Raw genomic sequence first — 23,507 nt, 5'->3', positions numbered from 1 at the left:
AGCTGCCTTACCTCCTAAGGGTGCAGTTGTACAGCCATCACTTCTAATTACTTCCCTTGGGTCCAAGAGCAGTTGGTGCTTTTCAATCCAGCAATGCTCCAAATTACAAGCCTCTCATAGCAAAGCTGTATTTCTTCCAAAGTCTGTGTGCAGCCTCTCTGGCTCTAGCCTGAGTTCATCACTCTCATAGGCCCTTACAAAAGCTGCAATAAAGGAGCTCATAAATACCATCAGCCCTAGTTCTCCAGGCTCTAGAAGCTTGAGATCTGGCTTCCAACGTGCATATATTGACCAAATGAGTTGCCACTGCATAATGAGGGAACCTGCAAACACCAAGTCCTTAATATCTGCCCTCCCTTTCTCCAATAATCTAATGCCACATTTTAGGTTCTGTTACTTACAGTATCCACTTACAAGAGCTAAATTCTGTTGTCATGATTCAGAGCAGATGAGGGTACCTGAGACCTGACTGCTATTTCTTAAACACAATTGATTATTCTATTATATTCAATTCACTTCCAGAGGGAAGTTGGTCGACACTCTAAGAATGCCAGAGACATGCAAATGCTGGACTTACCTGAAAGCCAGTAGCTACAGAAGGACAGGTATCCAAGAAGCCATCAGACACCTGGGTCCTTCTGTCTTTCTGCTATCCCACATGTGACTTCTATTATCAGGCCACTTCATGATCCAAAGTGACTGCTGAGATTTTAGTCTTTGCATCCAAAGTCTAGGCAACAAAACGTTCTAGGGAGAAGGGAAGGGAGAAAAGTGCACTCCCTCTTGGAACTCTTACACAACCTTCCATTTACATCTCTTTTGAGAACTTGAATTAGGGTTTTGTAAGTAAGGAAGAGGGGATGAACAAGGTTGTGGTGGGCCACCACCTGGCTCTGCTCTAGAAAGTGGTTAGGTATCATATCCCAAAGGATGGTGCATTGGATAACTGAAATAAAAGGCACCATGCTCTGCATATAAGCATAACCAACGGACACAGACAATAAGGGGGTGAGGGCATGTGTTGGGGGGTGGGGGCAACTGGGGAGAAGTCCATAGGGGGAAAAGAAGACATATGTAATACTTCAAACAATAAAGAATGTAAATTTAAAAAAAAACAAAATACATAAGGGGTAATTACATTTCACAGATATTTGCCAGGAAAAATAAATTTAAATTTTAGTCAATATGTTAACTGAAACAATTATGTTTTGAAGTAAATATATAATTAGCACACAAAAGACAAAAGAAGAAAAGGAAAAGGCACCATGCTCAGAGAATAAGGTGAGTGGGATGGGCCACTGCTTTCCCAGAGGAGAATGGATGGTTGCCGACTTATTGAATGTACAGTGTGAACAATTGTAACTGGATGAGTCTTGACTACAAAGGCATCTTGATGCTACTAGAAATTGAACCATTACTATTTCAGGTGTCTTACTAGGATCCTCCATCCTCTTCCTAGGCCCCAACCCATCTCTAATCCTTTAAAAGGAGCCTGAGAGAGATAGGGATAATGAAGGGGGAAAGGCTTGAGTAAGAAATAATTTTCTGCATATTACTTGAAGTCAGAAAATATTTCTACATGGGGACCTCACCATGTTAAAAAAAAATATACCAAATCTGTTGGACCCAACTATCCTACTTCATTTCAAGTGGGGTTCCCATTCCATGACATAGCTGCAGTGAGATTCCAGGAACTACTTGGAGTATAAACTATCCAGATCATTGAAGACAATAGCTCTGGAAGTGGCCCATAGCCATCTTTGTCAGTTGGCCGTCATCCACTGGCAACCACTCAGCGTACACAGTAAAAATAAATAAATAAATAAATAAACAAACAAACAAACAAATGTAAAAAGAAAGAAGGAGAACATTGGGAGGAGAAGCAGTGAAGCCAGCCAGGTGGCCATGAAACAGAAACAAAGGCATTGAAGCTGTTCAAACAGAGTCTTTAATCTGTTTAAGACACCTGTTGCCTAGGCACAGAAAAGGCCTTGGAAGGTCAGAGCCCTTCAACACACAGTGGGAGGAGGGCTCATGCCCCCACCTTGGTCACTGTAAAGCTGGGCAAAATTATGATCTTTTCTGTTTGCAGTTATTATTATAAGTAAAATCCCACTTTAATGAATTCTGTTAGCTCTCTAAATTGCTTTTTGGAAATAGTGGTTGGTACTAATGAGTTTGTTGCTAGAAATCACTTCCCTGATTTTTTAAATGTGGACATGGGGTGGAAGTACAGATGTCTCTCTATAGTGAGCATCCATTGCCAAGGCTGGACCCAACTCAGCTCCTCACCATTGCTTCTCTGTGACCCTGGCAGGGGTGGGGCTGGGCTGCCTAGTCCGGAGGATGGGGTCAATGCTGTGTGGACACAGAAGCACCTGCCCTCTTCCCCTTTCACCTAAAAATGCCTGATGGCCACATCTAGTGAGAAGAGAGAAGAGCAGAAGACAGAGTCCTTGGGCATCAAGCTGTGTTGGTAACAGAGGGTGACTTTAGTTTTTTCCCATCTGTATTAGCACTTCTCCTATTTTCTGATATAGACAGTTGACACCTTTTCAATCTTATGTAAAGTCTTATGCAAAATCAGCTTCAAGATATGGTATCCCCTTTCCCTCAACTGGAATTCTTCCCTTAGCTCTTCCAATATAGAATTTCTGGACCCATCACTGGCTATAAGCACAACTTGGCCTTACACTTGACCTTGATTGTTCATGCCACCTCTCCAGGCCTTTGTATTGTCATGTATCCAGTGAAGGGACTACACTGTCCAGCCTCTAATTATCTTCCCCATCCTAAATAGTCTGCATCACCACTGAGGTCCCATGTACCATGAGCAAACAATGAACATGAACACACTCTCCCGATCCCTGGTCCAAGTTGCTTCTAGTATAGTGAGTTACCCTTGACCTAACAATTTCTCCTAAAGGACTATATAAATTGGTAGATAGGACTTACTTATTTGCTGAAGTCCCTGCCCAAGTCAGGTGTGGGCACCGTAAGTTCCCTAGATAGTTGGCCAGCCATTCTGCTCTGCCAGCATCCACCCCAATTGTCTATGATTTTTCTAGAGCTCTGAATGTGGCATGATGCACCTTGATGAGTTGCCTCTTTCTATTATGGAATGCCGCTACAATACCTCATATAACAATTATAAGTCACTAGTTTTTGTCTTATTTGATCTTCACAGTAATCTCATGAGATGGAAAAATTAAAGTGCTTGTTATGGCCCAGCTGATGTGGCTCAGTGGTTGACCTACGAACCAGGATGTCACGGTTCCCAGTCAGCGCACATGCCTGGGTTATGGGCTTGATCCCCAGTAGGAGGCATGCAGGAGGCAACCGGTCAATGATTCTCTCTCATCATTGACATTTCTATCTCTCTCCCTCTCCCTTTCTCTCTGAAATCCATAATAAATAAGTAAACAAACAAACGAACAAACTGCCTGTTGTGAATCTGACCACCTCTGATGGGATTAAGGGGACTTTGAGAGGTGCTGGCTGAGAGGTCCTATAAGATGAGACAGGAATATTTTCAACAATACAGATTTTTAAAAAAATAATAATAAAACAAAAATTAAAAAAAAAAAAGATGGGACAGGGATCAAGGAAGGGATAGACCTCACCAGAGCTGGAAGAAGTGGCCCAGCTCCACTTTCAGGAGTGAGACTCGCAACAAAACTTGTACTCAGACCACGCAGAACATCTCCAGAAACTGCTCACCAGTGAGGAAACTAAGACTTGGAGAGAAGATGATTTGACAAAAGCTCACACCAGGTGGTGGCAGAAAAAGAAAAGATGAGAACTCAGTTCCTTCTGCCTCGCTGTTGGAGAGTTTTGGTTTTAGTTGTTGCACTACTCTAGTAAGCACAAATTTGGTGCCTCCTCTGCTGTGGGCAGTTATCAAAATGAAGAAGAGAGGGCCAAGCCCTCAGACCCACATCTCCCGAGGGAGCAACCATCACAGGCAGGAAGGAAGGCACAGAGGTCTCTGGAAGCTTGAGGAGGCTGTGCCCTGCCCTGTCAGATGACATGTCTGGGTCCCTCTCCACAAGGCCCATGTCCCGCCAGCACCTGCCCTCCAAGTGTGCTTCCTTCTTGCCTGGGGAGGTGCTTTTCTCTGCCTGTGCATCCCCATCTGCACAGTGTACAAGCTTGGTCCTCTGACAATACCCACTAGTTCCTGCTGTCACAACAGTTCTCTGGCAAGCCTCCAACAAACATTCTCAGAAATGAGATTTATACAAAAGGCAGTGAAACAGGGTGCTAAATGGAGGGGGTATCATGGGAGAGGCAGGGGAGAATAAATTGGGCTCCTCCTTCACAGAAGCTGGTCTTGGGGTTCCCCTGCAGGGAGCCAATTCATTCCAGTCATCCTTAAAGTCATCCAGTTACAATGTGTAGTTGGTCAAATTTTAGCGCCCCTTTTCTAGCCTGGGACACCATGTTTTAGCAATTATCATGCTTAAATGTCTCATGGAATTCACACATGGGGACTGTGGGGATGAGAAATACTGCTCCACTTTATTTTTTCCCTTGAAATACTATTTAAGTTGTAAATTGAGAACTTCCATCCTTGACAACAGCTATTAAGCCGACTCCACTGCGTCATTGGCCTTTTGCTATTTGAGTAACTTTGGGCGCCTGGCCCTGGATCCAACCTGTCCCACTGACAGTTTAGGCTGCTAGAAGCGTTTGGTGCCCTGGGCTCCTGGGTTTAAGCTGGGTGTTGAGCCTCTAAGAAGACACTATGGTGCCTCTGGGCATAAAGCGTCACAAAGATGTGAGAGGAGACTGGCCCTGTGCCCTGTGCCCACTGCACCAGGCACTGTCTGTTCCCTTCTGGCTTTTATCTCAGTTAGCCATGACCACCCAGTAAATAGTCCTTCTTTGCAAAGAGAAGACTGAGACTCTGAGAAATCACTTCAAGAGACATTAAGTAGCTGAAAAAGCAAAAAGTAAGAACAAAGGGAAGCGAGAAAGAGGTATGGTCTGTGCCGGAGCTCCATGGGAGGAGGAAAGGCATAACTCAGACAGGAGGGGTCTGGTGCTGGGGAAGGCAGACTGAGGCAGCCCTCCGTCACAGCAGGACGGGCCACAGGGTGGTCTGTAAACTCAAGCCTTGGAAGTGTTTACTTTCTGGAAAGTGTGTTTCTCTCTCTTGGATTCTGGCTCTGTTTGGCAGCCCTGGTCCCAGCATCCTTCATATGTCCCCTTGGAGGCTGGCATTCTCTCTGGACACTTTCACCAGCAGGAGCCACAAGATTCTGTCCTTCCTCACTCAACCTCTATCCTTGTTTTCCCATCAACATGTGGAGGGAGCACCTGGCCAGTGTGGCACAATGGTTGAGCATCGACCTATGAACCAGGAGGTCACGGTTTGATCCCCAGTGGGGGGGGTGCAGGAGGCAGCCAATCAATGATTCTCTCTCAACATTGATGTTTCTATCTCTCTCTCCATCTCTGAAATCAATAAAAATATATATTTTTAAAAATTTTAGATACGCCAAAATGGTAATCCTACCCTATTTCATACCAGTCTATTATGATACACAATATAAATTGTTTACTGAAAAATAGATCTATCAAATGATTCTTCACCCAAGGCAAAATATTCCTAAAAGCAATTTAAGAATTTCAAAATTAAATTGTGCATACCAGAGAGATTTCATTGTTTATCTTGCACAGTTCTCTTGATTTTATAAGAAGAAATTTCAGTGTCTTTATGTTTGCCAGATTTGTATTCAAAAATTGCAATTTTATAAAAGCTTCAGAAGCTAAAATTTTGGGATATCCATTGAAAAAAATGTACACTAATGATTTTCAACTAATTTTAAACAAGATGCATCTAAAACTTACAGTACTCAGTTACAAAAAGTTCAGCACTATTACTTAGATCAATTTATAAGAACATTTGTCAAAGGTTCAAACACTTGTAAAATCCTATTAAAATATGCTTTTGTATTTATCATCAAATTTATCATTAAAAAATTTAGTTCAGTTACTCTACAAAAATTTTTGTAAATTTCAACAACTATAGCTTCTAAATTAACTGTTAAAATATCACAGCTTGTTTAGACTGTGGCAAATTGTATGTGTCACAACCTCTTCCAAGTACATTTCTATTTCATAAGTTTCTTAATTTAGTAAGGACATTATTTTTACCATATTGTATTCATATTAGTATCAAAACAAAACAATTTATCTTCACTATTGAAGTCTAAAATTAGTTTATGATAACATTCAAAACAATGTCAGTTGTTTCACCTTCCAAATACTTGAATCCATGAGTTGGAATAAGAAAGAATTGAACCATTATTGTAATGAACTGATCTCCTATTTTTAAAAAAACCAATGACACTGATATAAAATTAGAAATCATTTATCTATTTGCCAATTCTTCTGCTAACTGAGCCAATGTATTAATAGCTATCACTTGAACTTTTGTTTGTGTACAAGAAAAATTGGAACTGAAAAAGAGTGAAGTTAATTTAGACCAGTCATTTAATCTAAATAAAAAGTCATGCTTCACAGAATGGTGGGCAAGCACACCATCTGCCCTGCATATAGTAAATCAGCATCTTTGGGCCCAGTCTTAAAGTAACTACTAACTTTTGGAGGTAGGTGTTTCTGCTTCTTCAATAAATTTGTGTCTTCTGGTTTACACATATTCAGTTTTAACACTTGGCCCCATACAAGGTAAATGTCTAAAAACCACTTTGTTTGGATTATACATTCATCATTAACGTTCATGAAAAGTAGAAATCTAGTCCTTAATTTTTTATTAAACCTATAATTATTGCCAACAAAATACTTTTAACTCAGAAAGCACTATCAATCAAACAATTAATAAATAAAGTAAATACTATACAATAAAAGGTAAAATCACTGTAGCAAGGATGCCCAAATTACTCTATACTCTGTAGAATGGGATTGCTCACCTCCATCCTGCTCATGTTAGTAATCATTTTCCAGGCTTCTGCCAACGTGCCACCCATGGTCTGGTCATCTGGGGTATTACAAGGCTGCATGCAGACAGAGGACACCGCATGAATAACTGATAATCAAGTGGCCAACATAGTCAGCATCACCCAACAACGGTCCCACCACTACCTGAGTCTGAATATAGTTCATTTTTTCATTGACTGTCTGCCCTGTGTACTTGACTGGGAGACATTACCAGGGTCAGGATGAGGATGAAGCAAGTGAGGCACTCGCCTGGGGTATAAAATTTAAGAGGGAACAAAACAAAAAAATCAGCAATCAAGACAATAATATTTTAATACAAAATTTAAAATAGCGAAATTAGTTCAAAAATCTATGTTGAGCTAAATATCAACATTTTCAATAAAAACAAGATCCAACGTTGCCCTTATACAGCCTTGACAGTGAGTGGCCCACTCACATCACCCCAATCCCAGCCCATAGATCCTCCTTTATGGGGTGAATAAAAGAGATCTGTGAGAGAAGAAAGACGGCCATTCTCTGAAAACCCCACCCACCCCACCCTTCTGTCTTAGGTATCCCTGCTTTAAGTTTTCTGCTTTGAAATTAAAAGTCAATCCTATGGTCATCTGAAACCATGCCTGTCTCTCTAGGGAAGACGGTGGCAAGTAATCGGGGAACCAAGGCCTGAAATGGGGGTTTCAGCCCTGCAAGAAAGAAATCTTGGATATTGCTCACACATACTTCAAAATTGGTCAGAAGAAAAGCATTAATTAACTTAGTATCAAGGCCACACTGCATAAAAAGAGGAAAAAGTCCCATCTCAGATAATGGCCAACTACACTTTCCTACCTAGCTGACCGGAGAGGGTTATTTAATTCTCCAGTGAGAGTGAGGCAAAAAAGCACAGTGCTGACAATGCCCTAAATGCGAACTTCCTCTCATTATTAAGTTGACACTAAAGCCATAAAGTTCAATCAACTCAATTATTTTTCCCCCCTTGTTAGTAATTAAAATCTCAAAGTTACATTCCAAACTCTCTTCTCTGCTTTCGACTGCCACTGGAGCAAATGTGGCCCCATCAGCACTTCCCCAGTCAAATTTCTATAAACCTGAGTCTCTCGTGCGTCACTACACTTTGGGTTTTAGTTCCAAATGTCCAAAGTGGGAATGTCACCAAAGAGTGGAGTTTGACCATGGCATCATCTTATGGCCCAGGGTATCTGTCTCATGCATATCAGGCTCAGGAATGGTGTCTCCAATGCAAGTATGAACACCCTGTACAGGAAGAAAGCAATGGTATGTGGTGTGCCAAGCTCCTAAGTGGCTGAAGTTAATGCTTGGCAAGAACCTTCAAGATGCGAAGGAAGAGGTGTGTTCCTTCTCTTACTTTCCATCGCTCTATGGACTGGTTGTCATTTCTCCTCTCAGAAAAGTTGCATGCTCTGTCCTCCTGCTTCACCCCAGCTACTCCCACTCCTGGTCCAACACTGAAGGTTGGGATTTCTATTGGGAATCACAGCCTCCCCTTGATCAACTGACTGATACTCCTGGTGTTGCTCCTTCCTGGTGGTAACCAGCGCTCACCCACATCTGGCCCACCTCTGCTGGCGGAAACACTCAGGTTTAACACTTGGTTGGGTTTCCCACATCTAAGATTCATTTGATGGCAAATCTCTCACTTGAACTATTTTCAATCATTTCCAGATGATGTTTAGAATGGCAGCGAGCTTTTCCTTAATAATGGTCACTGTAACAGAATCAGATGTATTTCTTATAACACACCTCAGTTGACTGAAAAGCAGAGGATCATTGGGCCATTGATACAGTTTTCTATTTTAAAGGCTGAGTCATCAGGGTTTGGGGTGTTTTTTATGTATAATTTACATTCGGTATAAGTGCAGTGAGGTTTCATGAAGGCATACCATCCAAGTTAACCATGCCCCTACAAAATACAGAACAGTCTAATTTCTATCACCATGAGTTAGGTTTGCCTGTTCTAGAACTTCATGTGAGAGAAATCATGAATATATACTATGTTCTTGTCTGGCTTTTTCACTTAGCATAATGTTCTTTGATATTTGTCCTTGTTATGTGTGTGTGTCAGTATGCATTCTTTTTACTGCTAGTGGTATGCCATTGTATGAATATATTGTATTTTTTATCCATTTTCCTGTTGGTGGACATTTTGATTGTTTCCAGATCTTGGAAATTATAAATAAAGCAGCTATGAATGTTCCTGACAGGAGACTCTGTATCCAAAACGTCTTTAAACCACACAGGCTCTTCAACATGTGTGCGGCAGGGCAGACTGGACAGCAGTCAGCTGCATCCCTCCTTCAGTTCCTTCTAAATTGTTACAGGCTCTTGGTTCCATCTGTCTTTGCATCCATTTCTTATGATCTTACTGACTGCTCCCTTGCTGTCAGCTGGCACTTTTTTAAATGAGTCCACTGGCAATGCAGAAACCAAAAACTCATGCCTTATAGAATTGTGGATAACATTGCAACAAGGGCTTGAGGGGCTCTGCCATTACCAAGAATGCCTTGGTAGTATGTGAATGCTGGGTCATCTCTGTGGGCTGTTCCAGGGCCTCTCTGGTTATAGTTTTGTGAGCTTGAGCTTAGTTGAATAGACAAAGTTGCTGCTCAAGTGATCTGGCCAAATAAAGTGCCTAGATTTTGGAGATTAAAGAAATGTCCTGGGAGAAAACCCCAACTGATGGAATGTTATTGATCTCAGGGAGAAAGGCTGTGTGGTCCCTGAGATGGAAGAAAATGGGAGGGAAAAGGACAGAGTAGCCTCTTGTTCATAGGAAGAGCCAGAGGGTGATACCAGAAAGACTGAATTCCGCACAATTCCCAACATATTGGCCAATGCAGAGTTTAATCAACTGATACGTATTGAGAATTGACTCAAGGCTTTAATGTCAAGACATGGGAAATTCTGACGACTCAGGTCCAGTAAGGTCACTCCTGTAGGATGATCCTGGATGTCTGTATAACAGAAAACACAGAGCAGTAATTATTCTCACACACGTTCAGACTTGAAGGAATAAAATTATAGTGTGTGTGTGTGTGTGTGTGTGTGTGTGTGTGTGTGTGTGTGTGTGTTTCTCCTGCTGCATTTATTTTTATTCCAAATCCATTTACAGAAACCCTGCTATGTGCCAAGAAATTTGTATATTTATTTACTCAATTAAGCTTTTGTTGAGTATTTACTACATTTACTAGGCTCAGGGAGGCCAAGGACACTGATAGGAATAAATCACAGCAACTGCAAACCTCAAGGTATCTGTGGAGGATGAAGAAAGAAGAGGCAGATATGATGTGTACATAAAGTGAAGTGTGGTTAGCACAAGGTTAGAGACCTTCACAGCAGTAAAGACAGGGCATCTAACCCAGCCACAAGGACTTGATGACTGGGCCAAGCCAAGACAATAAGTAGGAGCCAGCCAGGACATAGGAGGAAAAACATCCTGGGCTCAGAGACCACTGTACTCAGACAAGAGGCAAGACTCTGGGTTATGACTGGTGGCTGAGCACCTTACTGACTGCTTGTGGGCTGTGAGATTAACCCCCCAGGGAGCTTCAGTTTGAGCCCTCCATGTGTTAGACTATGGATTGGCAAACTAAGACCCAGGGGTCCAAGTCCAGCCCACCACCTGTTTTTTAAAATAACATTTTATTGGCACACAATCATCCCTAATAGTTGTCTTGTCTATGGCTGCCTTAGCACAACAAAGGCAGAGTTGAGTAGCTATGACAGAAACCTTATGGGCCACACAGCTTAAAATATTCACTATCTGGCTCTTTACAGAAAAATAAAATTGCCAACCCTTAAGCTAGACTAACTACAGCAGCCATGCTCTCAGCTGTCACCACTCCTGGTCATTTAAACCCAGGAAGATACAGTCCTTTAAAGGGAACTTGTACCAACACAGGAAGAAGTGAGTGGGGGTAAAGGAGGGTGGGGACTGGAAAGGTGGGGAACGGCTGTGGGAAAAGGGCAGGACAGATTTCCAGGTAGAGGAAAGACGTCCTCTCTCCGGAAGATGTAAGGCTAGTATAGGAGGAAGCTGAGAGGATACTGTGCTTGTCAGAAGACTGGGTTATTTTCCCCCATAAAGTTGTTTCACTCTGCCTTTAAAAAAAAAACAACTGTGCAGCCTTATATTTTGCCAGATTTAGGGGACTACATGGAAAGTTCTTTTTTATAAAGTGTAATCATGTAAGAGGAAGACAGCACGTCAAGTTTTTCAGCTGGGAGGCCAGATACAATTCAAAACAGAGCCAATGGCCCTCCATGGGACTGGAACAACCTGCAATGGAGAACAGAGTCCACACAGCCTCCAGACCCCTGTCTCTGGCTGCCTGATGATTAATGCGTAAACTAGGAAGACGTTTCATTGACCGTCTTCCAGTCCCATGAGCACAATACAGTTGATAAATATTTATTGAATGCATTTTCCTAGGGCTTCACAGCACTGGCTCAGTGATAACTTATAATCTAATACACAAGAATGGTTCGAGATTGTTACAAACAAATACATAAATGTGTAAAGGAATCCAAGCTAGAAATGGGCAGTAGGAAAGAAAAAAAAAATGCTTCCATCTGTGGACAAAGTAGCCAAACAGTACTAGCTTTGGGGTAAATAAGAATGAAGCATGTCACACAAACCCTAGAAGTAAAGATTGCAATAGAGAGAAAAAAGAAAGGGGGAAAAATAAAGAAAGGAAGGAGATTTACAAGTGGCTGTGTTTCTGAACAATAAAAAATATATACATTTTTTAAAAGGCAATCTTTTTTATTCTTTCTGGCTTTATGTGAGTAATACTTTCATGTGTCACTGAAATGGCTCCTACACTCATGTACCGGCAGAGAGTTAACTGAAATGGGCTCCCAAATTGCCATTTTTGCAATAGAGATAAAATATGGCTCTCTGCCACCATTTGGAGCTACAGTACCAATATACTGATGCAATCCTCCCTAAGCCCCAGTCGCAATAGATTCTGAATGGTGTATTGCCAGCTTGGGCAAGGGAAGGGGTGTTAGGGTATGTTTATTTAAGACTGAGCATTGCCCTGACTGGTTTGGCTCAGTGGATAGAGTGTTGGCCTGTGGACTGAAGGGTCCCAGGTTCGATTCCCATCAAGGGCATCTATCTTGATTGCGGGCACATCCCCAGTTATGGGGGGTGCAGGAGACAGCTGGTCGATGTTTCTCTCTCATTGATGTTTCTGACTCTCTATCCCTCTCCCTTCCTCTCTGTAAAAAATCAATAAAATATATTTTTTTAAAAAAAGACTGAGTATGTATCCTGAGTTAAAAGCAAATTAAAATATTTGAGATAATATTAAAAGGGGGTAATGTAATTAGCACGTTCTCCCCTGGGCATCCTCTTTAATTCCCTGAGAAGGCTGAGAATGTGCAGCCCACAGTGAGAGCAGGAGCCTGGGCGGTGCTGAAAAGGAAAGGCATCCTCATGGGCATGTGTCCGGCTTTGTAGGGGAAGAAAGATCTTGCCTCTGGAAAATGATCCAAAAGCAAGCCTACAAGTTTAACGCAAATACTCAGAGGTTCTGGCCATGACCATCCTGGAATTGGAAAGAAGACAAGACAGTGTTTACACAGGTCCGCCTTTGTTGGCTCTGACTTTGAGGTCCCCCCATCCACTACAGCCCCACAGCTGGAGAGGAAATCAATGCTCTATTGCTGTCACATGGCAAGAAAGAGGCAGATCCAAGATGGAAATGCAGACTTCTCAGGGTTCTTTTCAGGAAACCATCCCAGGAGTGGGAGGTCTTCAAGCCTACCTTATACAGGACCTCCCTTGGAAGTAGCTGTGGCCCCTTGGAGAAACCTAAAGAAGACAGACAATGCTTGAGTCACAACATCATGAGGGTTGTTTTTGCCCTTTTGATGTTCTGTAGGTGGAACTTGGGTCACAGGCTCTAAAGCCATCCACTCAACCAGGGAAACTTGCCCAGAAATTTATAAATTACTCCTCACCTCCCATACAATATATTTTTCAAGTCTCTTCCTAATTTCACTCTATCTTGACTTCAAGATCATCTACCTTCTTTCCAAAAGAGACAGAAGGATTCTGGAGTTCCCTTCCTGGAGGTTACCATCACTCCTGACCATCTCTGTAAAAGCTGCCCTGAGGCATCCTCATGCATTGAACACCTTCAGTTGGCATTGCTCTTAGAGACCAGAGAAGGAAAGCGTAGGTCCCCAGCAAGAAAATGTGGGAAAGGTATTCTAAAGTTTAGGATGCTAAAAGGAAGCTCAGGAAGGCCTTCGTAAAAACAAAGACATCAAGCTTCCTGGACACGAAGCGAGATCTAATCACAACATGGAGAAGGGAAGGAGGCTCTGAATGCTCCCTGCCCTCCAAGCCAGATACTCAGGCAGGCTCACCTCAAATTCAGCTACACATGCCTCTTTACTCGCCTCCAATAGTCCACCTGCCATTTCAAGGCTTGATTACCTCTGCGGCTTCCCTAAGGTTCTAAGGTATTTACCAGATTACTGCTGGAGGTTGAACATCCTACTGTCACATTGCGGCTGATTATTTATGTGCCTTTTCTCCCTGGAGAAATTAGAAGCTCAGAGCCCAGAAGGAAACGCTGTGTTCTGCATGTCGCAGGTGCCCAGTGTGAATGTGTGGCATGCATACTGATTGAAATTGCTTTACTTGTAACCCAGTTCTGTCCTCGAGATCCTAGAAGTCCAAAGAGTGTAGAGAAAGAATTATGTGGAATTATGTGGAGGCAGCTGACACCTGTGCTGCTGTCTACTCATTTCTTAAGTCTCCATTGACCATTCTGTCCCTGGAAGCCAGAAACACCTGTGTGTCTGAGAATCAAATGCACCATTCTGAGGATTTACCAGATAATATTTAAAGCCCAAAGGTAGTATAAGACCTCATTCCTACTCTGAACAAAATGCATGCATATTTTAAGGAATGGATCCATACACTTTGCAAGAAAAATACACAAAAGAATATGCCTTTTTTAAATGGAGGAGGCAGCATTGATGTGATTATAACTGATATGAAATGCTGATTACAATGTTTCTTATTCCTAAAAGGTACGCTGTCCCTCAGAGGCTGCACACAAATTCAGATGTTTTTGAATTGAGTGCCAGGTCCCAGGTGTGAGAGATGGAGGAAGGGCCCCAGGCCCTGAGGCATCATTCATTTGGCTTCCTCTTCCTGCAAGGAGCTTTAATGGACCCTGTTCTTTCACAGGCTCTACTAGTGTGTCTGTCTCAGCAGGTGGAGACTTCCTTCCTTCTCCTGAAGCATGGGTTGTTATCACACACTCTCTTCTAGATGTTCAAAGAATTGAGGATATCTCCAGGAACTGTTGTGTTTTGTATTGTTTTGTTTTGTTTTTGTTTTTTGTTTGTTTGTGTGTTTTGTTTGTTTTTTGCTTTCTCACACATACATAATCACTTTCCTTCAAATTGTATGGGCTGATGGAGGATTGCTAGCCTTATAAATTGCCACTTGAGGACTTTAAAAACTACTGTTTCTATCACCATTATTCCTTACTCCAAAAAGGATAAAGATAGTCTTTATATTGAATACAGTTATGACCTTGGTTCTTGTTTCCTTCTGATTCGCTGTAAGCCATTGACCTGTACTTGGACATTGTGTCCCTAACTTCAGCGTTTCTATGATGAAAACTTGTTTCCTGGAAGGTTGCTTGATGGGATCTGAAATAGAAAATCTGCCTTATTTTTCTTATGGGTTTTAGTTATTTTATGTCATAAGAATCATAACGCTTATGGATAGACTATGAAAGAGGTATCAGAAAATAGTTGTAACAGTTGTGGTGATTGGGGGTGAGAGGGGTGGGTGGAGGTGGAAGAGGGGATGGGAGATAAATGGTGATGAAAAAAATACTTAATTTGCCAAGGCCGGTTTGGCTCAGTGGATAGAGCGTCGGCCTGCGGACTGAAGGGTCCCGGGTTCGATTCTGGTCAGGGACATGTGCCTTGGTTGCGGGCACGTCCCCAGTGGGGGGTGTGCAGGAGGCAGCTGGTTGATGTTTCTTTCTCATCAATGTTTCTGGCTCTCTGTCCCTCTCCCTTCCTCTCTGTAAAAAGTCAATAAAATATATTTTTAAAAAATACTTAATTTAATTTTAAAAAGCAAACAGTTATAAAACTCACCTGGAGTCAAGGGTTTGGGGGAAGTTTTCCTTGGGAGGAACAATACATGATCTCATGTAGATTTTGGTGACTAAATTGTAAGTTTGTCCTTTCCTCTCTGTTCCAGGTACATGGCCATCATCCATCCCCTCAAGCCCCGGCTGACGGGGACAGCCACCAAGGTGGTCATCTTTGTCATCTGGGTCCTGGCTCTCCTGCTGGCCTTCCCCCAGGGCTACTACGCAACCACGGTGGCCATGCCCAACAGAATGGTGTGCATGATCCAATGGCCAGAAGACCACAACAAGGTTTATGAGAAAGTGTAAGTAGAGATGACTCCCTGGTGCCTCTTCGCCCTTTCTTGTTCCTTCTTTCTTTCCACGTTCTTTTATCGGTTAGGATTTAATGTGGATCTGTAAGCACTCTTCAGTACCACTCTGGTATTGGGTCGATGTGTCCATCGGTATCAGGGGACTATTATTCTGGACTTTGAAAGATAATCAAAATAAAAGACCTGGATACTGTTCTGGCAGACCCTTTGGGTGCCCTTCATATTCTTCCTGCCTTTTATCAGTGACTCTGCCCTGCAGTGCCTGCATTTCTTTGCCTGGGAACTTCTCCTAAGCCACAGAATGCCATCTGCCCTCTTGCACAGTGTGAGGCAAACAGTGGGATTTAATCGACCCAGCAGTGGGAGGGTGGGGGGAGGGAGGGATCAATGCTCAGCCAAGAAGGGACATTGAAAATTATTCTTTCAAACAAAACTACAAGCCTGAGCAGGGTCTTGATGGGAGAAAGAACATAGCTTTCCAAGCTGCACAGGACCCAGGAGCACATTCAATCCAGAAGGTTCCCTCAAACATGGGGGGGAACCCTCTGAATTAAAGTTCATTATATGAGCTGCTTCAAAAATTGCCATCTACTTCATGGAATGCAGTTTGATTTTTTAAAAATCTTTATGGTTAAAAGTATTACTTATGTTCCCCTTTAACCCCCATTGACTTCTTCTAGCCTGCCACCGTCCCCCACCCCAGGCCTTCACCTCGATATTACCTGTGTCCATGGGTTATGCATATATACATACAAGTTCTCTGGTTAATCTCCTCCCACCCACCCTCCCTCCCCTGCCTTCCCTCTGTGGTTCGACAGTCTGTTCTATGCGTCTATGTCACAGCTCAGCTCTTAGTCGTCACAATCTTTTCAAAGTCGCATCACCTTTCTACAAGTTTGGTTTCAAATACACATAGTTCTTTTAGCTTCCAACAAATTCACAGTTGAACTTGGAAATAAAAGTTTACTTTCCCACAGGTCTCTGGGGGGCTTGTCCAAGAAATTAGTGTTTTGCTTTTGAACATTTTGCTGCAGTATGCTTATTAATGAGTAGAAAGCCCCCTTGAGACTCAACTCAGCATGCTGGGCTGTCCTTTTCGTTGCTTGGAGAGTGTAGGGTTGCTGCTGCTGCTGCTGCATGTGTGGGTAGGTTTGCTATCATTGTTTATATCATGATTTTTATCCTAAAACATAAGTCCGGAGTAGGGCATGTGATTTTACCTTTTTGAGATGAATAAAATGTTTATGAATGCAGCAGTAAGTTGAAAGAATCCGTATTTGCCATTCATGTATGGGCTGTGATGCAAACATAAGTCAAGGACATAGGAAGCTTCAGGTAAACCTACTTTCTGTATGTCAGTACCCTTCATAATCATCATGTTATAATTTTAAGGAATTTAAATTTTTCCAGCTCTAAACTAAGTACTTGGTTATATTCTCTTCTGTTAGAAATGATTGCCATCCCCATGGTACATGTCAATCCTGAATTTGGAACCAGAAGGAAACTTTGTTTTGAGGCAGGATAATAATGAGTATAAGTAGTTAGATGGGGGATCAACTTTCAGCCATTTCACTCCCTAGTTGAGTCATAATGGTTATTTAAGCCTCTAAGCCTAATAGAGGTACTGAGAGAGACAAATAAGATACGTGCTTTGCCCAGCACCATGCACCTGGTAAGAGTTTGGTGAATGTTAACTACTGTGGTTGGTATTATACATTGACCTGGGTGCATGGGAAGATGACTGGCAGCAGACAGGGTGGTGGGCAGATGCTTAAGCCCAACTCATCCGATTAATAATTTGGGACAGCTAATTATATAAAGAGGTATTTTCTAAAAAAAATCATAAGTTGCTGCATTTGCCCTCTCTGGCTGCATGGTGAACGTCTAACCCTGATTATTTATCATTTAGACTGTTTATTAATACATGGATTAAATTAAGCACTATTAAAAGAAGGCAATCCAATAAAAGAACAGGCAAAAGTTTTGAACATCTGCTTCACAGAAGGAAATATCCAAATGACCAATTAACATATGGGGAGGCCCACAACTTCATTCATCACCGGTGACATGCAAATTAAAACCATGAGATCTTACTGCACACCTACTAGACTAGCAAATGTTAAGAAGCCTGACTAAACTAAGCATTTAGAACTTTTGGTAACGATGAGGGACAATGAGAACCTTTGTAGACTGTTAAGAGAAGTATGCATTGATAAAACCACATTGGAAAACGTTTTGTAGTATCTAGAAAAAAAAAAAAAAAGAAGAAGCTATTTATACCCTAAGACCTCCCAATTTCACTCAGGGTAATAACCTTAAAAAAACTCATGGGTGTATGCACCCAAATACACTAGTATATTGTCCATATTATCAGCATTGTTCTTAATGCCCCAGCCTGGAAATAGTCCAAATATCCATCATCAGTAGGGTAGATTAAAAAAATTTGTGGTACAAGCATGTAACGGAATATTATATAGTTAATAGAATGAATAAAATATAACTCCATGCAACGTGGATGACTCTTATAGACAAAGTTTTAAGACAAGCAAAATGAAAGCATATCTTTAAGAGTGCATAAGTAGTTTGTAAAACTATAAATGCAAGCAAAGAAGTCGTCGCTATGAAAGTGAGGACCGTGATTTTCTCTCGGGGGAGGGATAGGGTGAGATCAAGAAGGGACACTGAGAAGTTCTTCTGAAGGGACGGCATATTTCCTGAGCTCAGTGGTAGTCGCATGAGTGTTTGCTTAAAGGTTACTTATTATACCAGGTAATTGGATGTATGCCCTTTTTCTGAAATGTATGTTTCATGTTTTTTACACTTATAATTAAATGTTATTTAAAGAATTTTGCTTTTACAAGCTGTCAGGAAACTGCTTTCATTGGGATAACCCCGACAGTTTCTCCATAAGAAATGATCTTCTGTGGGCTTTGCCTGGAATGACATTATTCATAAGTACTTACCTCTGACAAGACAGCGTGGACGGGCCCCAGCCATTCTCATGTTTACTTGACCTCTGCATTTTGCCTTGCTGACTCCTATGCTCCAGCCCACCTGGAACTTTCCCAACTGTCCCAAGGGGGTACAGGACAAATGCTTTTCCTGGGAGGGATGTGACAAATGTTAACCAGAGAATAAGGCCCAGACAGTCTCTACAGCCCTCACCCCTTGCTTCTATATTCATAAGCATGTACCTCTGGGCTACAAAATGCTACAGATAACTTGGTTTGTATTCTTGCAAAATCATTTAAAACATTATATTATACTTAAAACTATACATTATGGAGTGCAGTGAAAATTCCTATAATTTCTTTAATCACCCATATTCCCATTATTTATGAAAGGCTCTAACATTTTGATGAATATCCTTCCAGTATTTTATTCCATCTCCATGGAAATATTATTCTTAGTTTCTTTTGATATGTTATATAATCTATATTAGTATTATAGAACACAAAACATAGCATATTACACAAAACATAGTGTATTATGTACATTTTTCTGGATCCTGTTTTTTATTTAATTTAATACATCTTAGAGATCTTTCCATATCAGTTCATAAAGAGTTTCTCTATTCTTTATTTCAGCTACACAGTGCTCCACTTTATAAATATACAATATTATTTAACCAGTCACTTTGGGTGGACTTTGGTTTGTCTCCAGCCTTTTGCTATTACACAGTGTTGCCATGAGTAATCTTTACATATGTCATGCAAGGCTATCTGAAGCATAATACCCCCAACAATGGAATTCCTGAATCAAAGATATATGCCATTTTAACTTTAATATTTTCCCTCTATATGGGATTGTACTAATTCACATTTTCACCAGCAATGTGTGAGAGCCCCTATTTCTCCACAGCCTCACCAACAGAGTATATAATCAAGCTTTTAGATTTTGGCCCATTATAGTTAAAATTTGCATTTCTCTTATTAAGAATGGGGTTGAACATCTTTTCATAATTTAAAAGTCATTTGTATATATGTCTTATAATCTATTTGTTTATTTACCATATCATCATCAATTTCCTGGGGCATCAAATATGTTTCTACAACTTGTGAATATAGTATATATTCACATAGATGTGTATGTGTATTTGGCTAATAATCTTGTTAGCTAATCCTCTCCTTGGAAAGTTGACTATTCAGTGGTTTCTCTTAGTTGACTAGTAAGATAAAGCATCAGGCTTCACAGTGGGATCCTTCTAGCTACATCCATAGATACCTGAGGGGACTGGTCCAGTGTCCTCCACCATCCCCTGGTTATGTTTGCAGTCCACAGTTAGAAAATTATGCTAATGTTATAGGTCGTGAAAGTGAACTTGTTATTAGTGCCATGTTGTCATATTTCATAATTGGTTCCAGCAATAATTAGCAACCAGGCAGCTTAGCCGTGGCTGCTCTTACGAAACTGTGACACAGCTCAGGAAGTCTTATAAATGTGCAGTTGATTGACTGATGAGGAAGAAAGATTTCATGGGTAACCAAGAGTAACTCTTCCTTGTGGAGAAAAAGCACAGTAAAAGAAAGATGAAAGTATAGAGAAGAAACATTTGGCCTTGCAAAATGCGGCAACCCCCTGTTCTATTAAAACTAGGAGGAGTGTTTCCCTGTCTTGGCTGTTGTAAATAACCCTGCAATGAACATAGGGGTGCATATAGTCTTTCGAATTAATGTTTCAGGTTTCTTCAGATATATTCCCAGAAGTGGAATTGCTGAGTTATAAAGCAATTCCATTTTTAATTTTTTGAGGAACCTACACACTGTTTTTCATGGTGGTTGCACCAATTTGCATTCCCAAACAACCCAAGTGCCCATCAATAGATTACTAGATAAAAAAGCTGTGGTACATTTACACAATAGAATACTACCTAGGCATAAAGAGAAAAGAATGAAATCTTGCCTTTTGTGACAGCATGGATGTAACTAGGGGGGATTATGCTAAAAGAAGTAGCTCAGATAAAGAAAGACAAATACCATATGATTTCATTTATATGTAGACTCTAGAGAACAAAATAAACAAGCAAAATAGAAACAGACTCATAGAGAACAGACTGACAGTTGTTGATGATGGGACCTAACATACAAAAGACAAAAAGGCCCTAATAGTGACAATGGCATATTTTTATAGTTTTGGGGTATAACTGGTTCTTATAGAGCATTATATTAGAGTTAATACATCCACATTCAAACGTGTTGGGGGTGCTGAGTGAAAAAGGTGAAAGGATTAAGAAATACAAATTGGCGCCAATACCGGTTTGGCTCAGTGGATAGAGCATCGGCCTGCGGACTCAAGGGTCCCAGGTTCGATTCCGGTCAAGGGCATGTACCTTGGTTGCGGGCACATCCCCAGTAGGGGGTGTGCAAGAGGCAGCTGATCGATGTTTCTCTCTCATCGATGTTTCTAACTCTCTATCCCTCTCTCTTCCTCTCTGTAGAAAATCAATAAAATATATTTAAAAAAAAGAAATACAAATTGGCAGTTACAGAACAGTCACAGAGGTGTAGATTTCAGAATAGGGAATGTAGTCAATAATAACTGGATGGGACTAGGTGGGTACTTGAAACATCAGGGGACCACTCTATAAAGCACATATTTTTCTAACCACTATGCTGTACATATGAAACTAACATAGAATAATATTGAATGTAAACTGTCATTGAAAAATTTTAGGAGTGTGTAGTAGCTTTCAAAATTATTCCTAGTCAAACCCACTCTTGAGGATGCTATACAGGCTCTCAGGCTGCAGTGGTCCCAGGAAGCAGGGCAACCCCCTGAGGACAAGAAAGATGAATGAACCAACATTTTTTTTATCAGAGGGCCCACCACCAAGGCCAAGAAAAAGTCTGTAATGAGAGTGAAAAATGAGAAAGGCATCCAAAAGAATAAGACTTAAACAGCCTGAGGAATTTCAGCTTCCCTGATTCATTTATTAATATTGGTCATATGTCTTTCGAATTAATGTTTCAGGTTTCTTCAGATATATTCCCAGAAGTGGAATTTTCTGTTAATTAAGCTTCTGTGTACATAACATTGTGGTGGGTTTTAGCATGAAGTAAGACGTGTCTGTTCTGAATTGCAAATATTACCAATATACTGGGAAGGGGTTTATGTCAGAGAACAGGATCATTCACAACTCTACTTAGAAGCTGTGTGGACGTGGACATGAATGTGGATGTATTAACTCTAATATAATGCTCTATAAGCACCAGTTATACCCGAAAACTATAAAAACATGCCATTGTCAATGTTAGGGCATTTTTGTCTTTCATATGTTAGGATCCACCATCAGAAATTAGCTGAAATATTTCATTTATACACAGTCTTTGCTTTTATTAATACGAATGAAAATTGAAAATCAGCTAACTGACAGAGAGTAAGAGGGAAAGGGGAAATGTTAAAAAATGTACCCTTAGTGTTACTTCTCAAATTTTCCATGTTCTTGATTATTTCACAAATGAAAAAAAGAAGCATGGATTCTTTGCCAAGCTGCTCCAGGCCTTGGCCAAGGGGGTGTCAGCATATTTGTGTTACCGGGATTGATTATGCTAGCTATTGTAATTAATCTCCCCTGACACCCACTGCTTTTATAGGTATAGCTCAAGGCCTCCTAGTATTGACATTACTGTTGGTGAAAAAACAATTAAACCAAGAGTAAAAAGTGCTGTTGACACTTCAGGGAAAGATGATGGCATAAAACAAAGCCCTTAACCCAACTCCCCAAAAGAGAGAGAACAAAGTAAAAATAGGAGGAGGAGCCAGAGGGGGAGGAGAGGAGGAAGAGGAAAAAGCAAAGAAAGGAAAGCCTATATTAATGCAGGAACTAGGAAGGTTGCCATACAATTGCCAGAAATTTCACTCCATTTATAGTAGATATTGTATAGATAGAGCTGAAGAGAGGCAGCCACCAACGACTGTCAAGAGCAATACTTACTAGAAAGCCCTAATTAGGAGGTGAAAGTATAAGCCTGAGAAAGATGGGACCACCCAACTAGGGATTCCTTTGGGCTATGATCAACTTCCAGAGGCAACTGCCTTTAGACTTAAAGAGAAAGCACAACTGAGGCAATAGCGTAATAGTAAGATCGAATGGATGATTCTCCACAAATTGTAAATAACTCATTTATGCAATTGGAGGGGGGAGAAATGCAAATACTGCTCACGGATTTCATTTATTAAAGGCACTGGGGTCAAAATTTGTTCAGAGAAATTCTTTCAAATACCGTATCAGTTCTTCAAGTGTTCAGAACCATATGGAGAACTTGGTAATTTATTAGATACATTAGGCATGACCTAAATGTAAAAAGCTGACAAAGAGAGCTCCAAAAGCACATTTGCAAGCCAGTTAATTCCATTTACAAATAGAGATGCAAACATCGTAATTAAAAGATGCAGCAAAAATATTCAAAATTGTACTAAAATAGCAATGCTTTGTTTTTGAGCATGACTTTTTCTGGCTAATAAGTTTAGTAAGTTATCAGGAGATCTGTTATTACATTTCATCAAATTAATTGGTCAAAGGGAAACATTACATATTCATCTCAATAAATGTCCAAAATAAATTTGTTAAAATGTCATATCTACTAAAGAAAAAAATATAGCTTATATCAGCAGTAATCCTTAAGAACATCAAATGAATAATGAATCTCCTTGACAACAGAAACAAAATAAAAGCAGAATAATTAAGAAATTGTCAGGAATTACATGAAGAAAATGAAAAGCATTATGCTATTGTAGACATTATTGAATGGCATAAGAGAATATTTGAGAAATATATTTCACATGATTCAAAACCTGGAAAATATCTGAGGGTATAAAGCAGTCTCCCTTCTATCTTTACGTAATTCTATGAAGCTATCAGTTTTTCTCAAACTGTTCCCACAAATATGTTTAGGTGGTTGATGAAGAAAATCATTGGAAAGAACAAGTGGATAAAAATAGCTCAAGAAAAGATTGAACAAGAAGGATTAATTTTGCTATTAGCAAAATAATGAAAAAGGATGGTAAGAAGTGACTTGCTCTTGCAGACATTAAAATACTCAGAACTGGGAGGTTGAATTGGTCAATAAAA

General features: G+C 40.7%; 1 protein-coding gene across 1 annotated transcript in view; it reads left to right on the top strand.

Moving 5' to 3' along the window:
- TACR1 (tachykinin receptor 1) overlaps positions 1-23,507 on the top strand; it is a 124,809-nt gene that overhangs the window by 54,820 nt on the left and 46,482 nt on the right. The window contains exon 2 of the mRNA XM_008147393.3: positions 15,233-15,427. Within this exon, the coding sequence (XP_008145615.2) occupies positions 15,233-15,427 (195 nt within the window). The remainder of the gene's footprint in view (positions 1-15,232; positions 15,428-23,507) is intronic.

Source organism: Eptesicus fuscus, chromosome 16 (assembly GCF_027574615.1).
Source record: "Eptesicus fuscus isolate TK198812 chromosome 16, DD_ASM_mEF_20220401, whole genome shotgun sequence".
NCBI lineage: Eukaryota > Metazoa > Chordata > Mammalia > Chiroptera > Vespertilionidae > Eptesicus > Eptesicus fuscus.
The sequence above is the reverse complement of the archived record's forward strand: the minus strand, read 5'-3'. Positions and strand labels throughout refer to the sequence as shown.